This window comes from Camelina sativa, chromosome 4, assembly GCF_000633955.1.
Source record: "Camelina sativa cultivar DH55 chromosome 4, Cs, whole genome shotgun sequence".
In the NCBI taxonomy this organism is placed as follows: Eukaryota; Viridiplantae; Streptophyta; class Magnoliopsida; order Brassicales; family Brassicaceae; genus Camelina; species Camelina sativa.
In genome coordinates this window covers 9339076-9341854 of record NC_025688.1, presented here as the reverse complement: position 1 = coordinate 9341854, position 2779 = coordinate 9339076, and the positions used below count along the sequence as shown (strand labels likewise).

At 42.5% G+C, this 2779-nt stretch overlaps 1 protein-coding gene across 1 annotated transcript in view; it reads left to right on the top strand.

Annotated features, from left to right (window-relative positions):
- Positions 1971–2779, top strand: part of LOC104783704 — a 19553-nt gene continuing 18744 nt past the window's right edge. The window contains exons 1-2 of the mRNA XM_010508825.1: positions 1971–2205; positions 2302–2734. Of these exons, the coding sequence (XP_010507127.1) occupies positions 1971–2205; positions 2302–2734 (668 nt within the window). The remainder of the gene's footprint in view (positions 2206–2301; positions 2735–2779) is intronic.

Genomic DNA, 2779 nt, shown 5'->3' with positions numbered 1-2779 from the left:
TTCCGCTCCTAAGCCAAACCAACTTCCTGAAAAAGCTATTCAAAACCCAAGGGAGTTTACAGCTAAAACTATTAATCTCTATGAAGAAGCTGTCACAGTGTACAGTGAGGTTCAAGGTTGGGAGGATTCACTTATTGAAGCCCAGAGTAAAGGTTCTTCAAAGCAGACTGAAGCCGTCAAAGCACTCGACCAGGTGCTCGAGCCTGTGCTCGACCGAGTGCATACTCGAGTGACTGATCGACTTGAAGACACTGAAGCTGTTACGCCTGCTAGATACATTCCTCCTGCTTACAAACCACCTCTACCATTCCCAGGACGTTAAAGGCACAGAAGCTGAAAGAACTCAGGGAGATAATTGAAAAAAAGGAAGAGATGGCTTTGCAACAAGAGCAAGTGATGGCTTTGAAGGAAGAGGTGGTGATTGAAAATAAGGAAGTGATGGCCATTCAACAGAAGGTTTTCATTGAAAAGAAGGAAGATGAGAGAGGACCAGCTTTGGAACAATATGCCCCATATCCTCTCTACAAAGGCATGCTACTTGACATATCCAAGCAGAAGGCTCAGAATCAAGATAGGAGAGATCAAGAGGAGATTGGGACAGCTATTGTTCCAACAAAACTTGAAGATCCAGGTCCATTCAATCTACCTTGCTCCATCAGCTACCTTCACTTCAACAAATGCTTATGTGACTTGGGAGCATCTATCAGTGTAATGCCTTACTCTATAGCACAAAAGCTTGGGCAAACTGAATNATTACATTTAGTATCTTGTCCATTCAGCTATTACATTCTGCATTTTACATTCAGCAATAGGTTGTTAGTGACAAACACCCTCTATAATTGGCTTAACTTAGACAAGTATTGCACATCCTGATTGCTTGCATTCACTCATTTGGGATTGATACCTCTTATACTACAATTGCATAAGGGGAATTGAAACACCTTGCTTTCACCATTGTTCATCATCATATCATTCATTCACATTCCATTTCACACACACACAAGAAAGATACTAGTTTCAATTTGTCGTCGTTGCCCATTTGAGTGTTTATTTGTGACAATTAGGGTCAATATTAGTCTAAGATTAAGTTCATTTTTCCCTTGTTCGCTAATGATCTCGATTCTTCTACTGCTTGTTTGTGATTGAGTTTCAGGTAGCAACTCGACCTTCAACTCGACCATCACTCGGCCGAGTGAGTGCTCGAGTACCTGATCGAGCCACAACCCGGATTCAAATAGACTTCTCATCTCAGACGACTCGACCTTCAACTCGAGCTAGTGCTCGACCGAGTATCCATTCGATTTAGTAATCATGTTTCAAAGCAGTATGTTCCATTATGTACCCATGCAACATCAACCAGTGTACAATGCTGAATTGTATCCCTCTCTAGGGTTTCAGACCTCACAAGCACAAGAACCTGAATTAAGAGCTATGATGCAGCAATTTTTACTTGGGCAAGAAAATGGGCAGATTGAGGTAGCAAAGCAATTTGCTGAGCTGAACCAAACGTTGAATTTTTATTCTATTGACCTGAACTCTACGGTCAAGTACATGGAGAGCTCCATTGCTTCTACTTCCGCTCCTAAGCCAAACCAACTTCCTGAAAAAGCTATTCAAAACCCAAGGGAGTTTACAGCTAAAACTATTAATCTCTATGAAGAAGCTGTCACAGTGTACAGTGAGGTTCAAGGTTGGGAGGATTCACTTATTGAAGCCCAGAGTAAAGGTTCTTCAAAGCAGACTGAAGCCGTCAAAGCACTCGACCAGGTGCTCGAGCCTGTGCTCGACCGAGTGCATACTCGAGTGACTGATCGAGTTGAAGACACTGAAGCTGTTACGCCTGCTAGATACATTCCTCCTGCTTACAAACCACCTCTACCATTCCCAGGACGTTAAAGGCACAGAAGCTGAAAGAACTCAGGGAGATAATTGAAAAAAAGGAAGAGATGGCTTTGCAACAAGAGCAAGTGATGGCTTTGAAGGAAGAGGTGGTGATTGAAAATAAGGAAGTGATGGCCATTCAACAGAAGGTTTTCATTGAAAAGAAGGAAGATGAGAGAGGACCAGCTTTGGAACAATATGCCCCATATCCTCTCTACAAAGGCATGCTACTTGACATATCCAAGCAGAAGGCTCAGAATCAAGATAGGAGAGATCAAGAGGAGATTGGGACAGCTATTGTTCCAACAAAACTTGAAGATCCAGGTCCATTCAATCTACCTTGCTCCATCAGCTACCTTCACTTCAACAAATGCTTATGTGACTTGGGAGCATCTATCAGTGTAATGCCTTACTCTATAGCACAAAAGCTTGGGCAAACTGAATACAAGTCCACCAATCTTCACATATGTCTAGCTGATGGATCAAACAAGGATGTGGTTGGTAAGTTGGAAAACCTTCCAGTCAAGATAGGAAAGGCAAGAATTCCTACAGACTTTGTGGTTATAGAGATGGATAAGGAACTTGAAGACCCTATCATCCTAGGGAGGCCATTCTTAGCCACTGCCGGAGCTGTTATAGATGTCAAGGAAGGTCTTGTAACCTTGAACATAGTTGAGGGTTTAACCATGAAATTTGACATCTATAACCCAACCAACCTGCCTACTATTGGTGATCAACCTTTTACTATCAAGGACAAAGGTGGTCATGAGGTCTCAAGTGAAGAGGAAACTCCAAAGGCTAAGTTCTCATCTCCAGAGGAATCTGTTGAAAGGCTCAAGGGTTCAGTTCAAGAGTTGACTGTTCTAGTGAAGGATCTTCAAGTGCAACTCAACAAGAG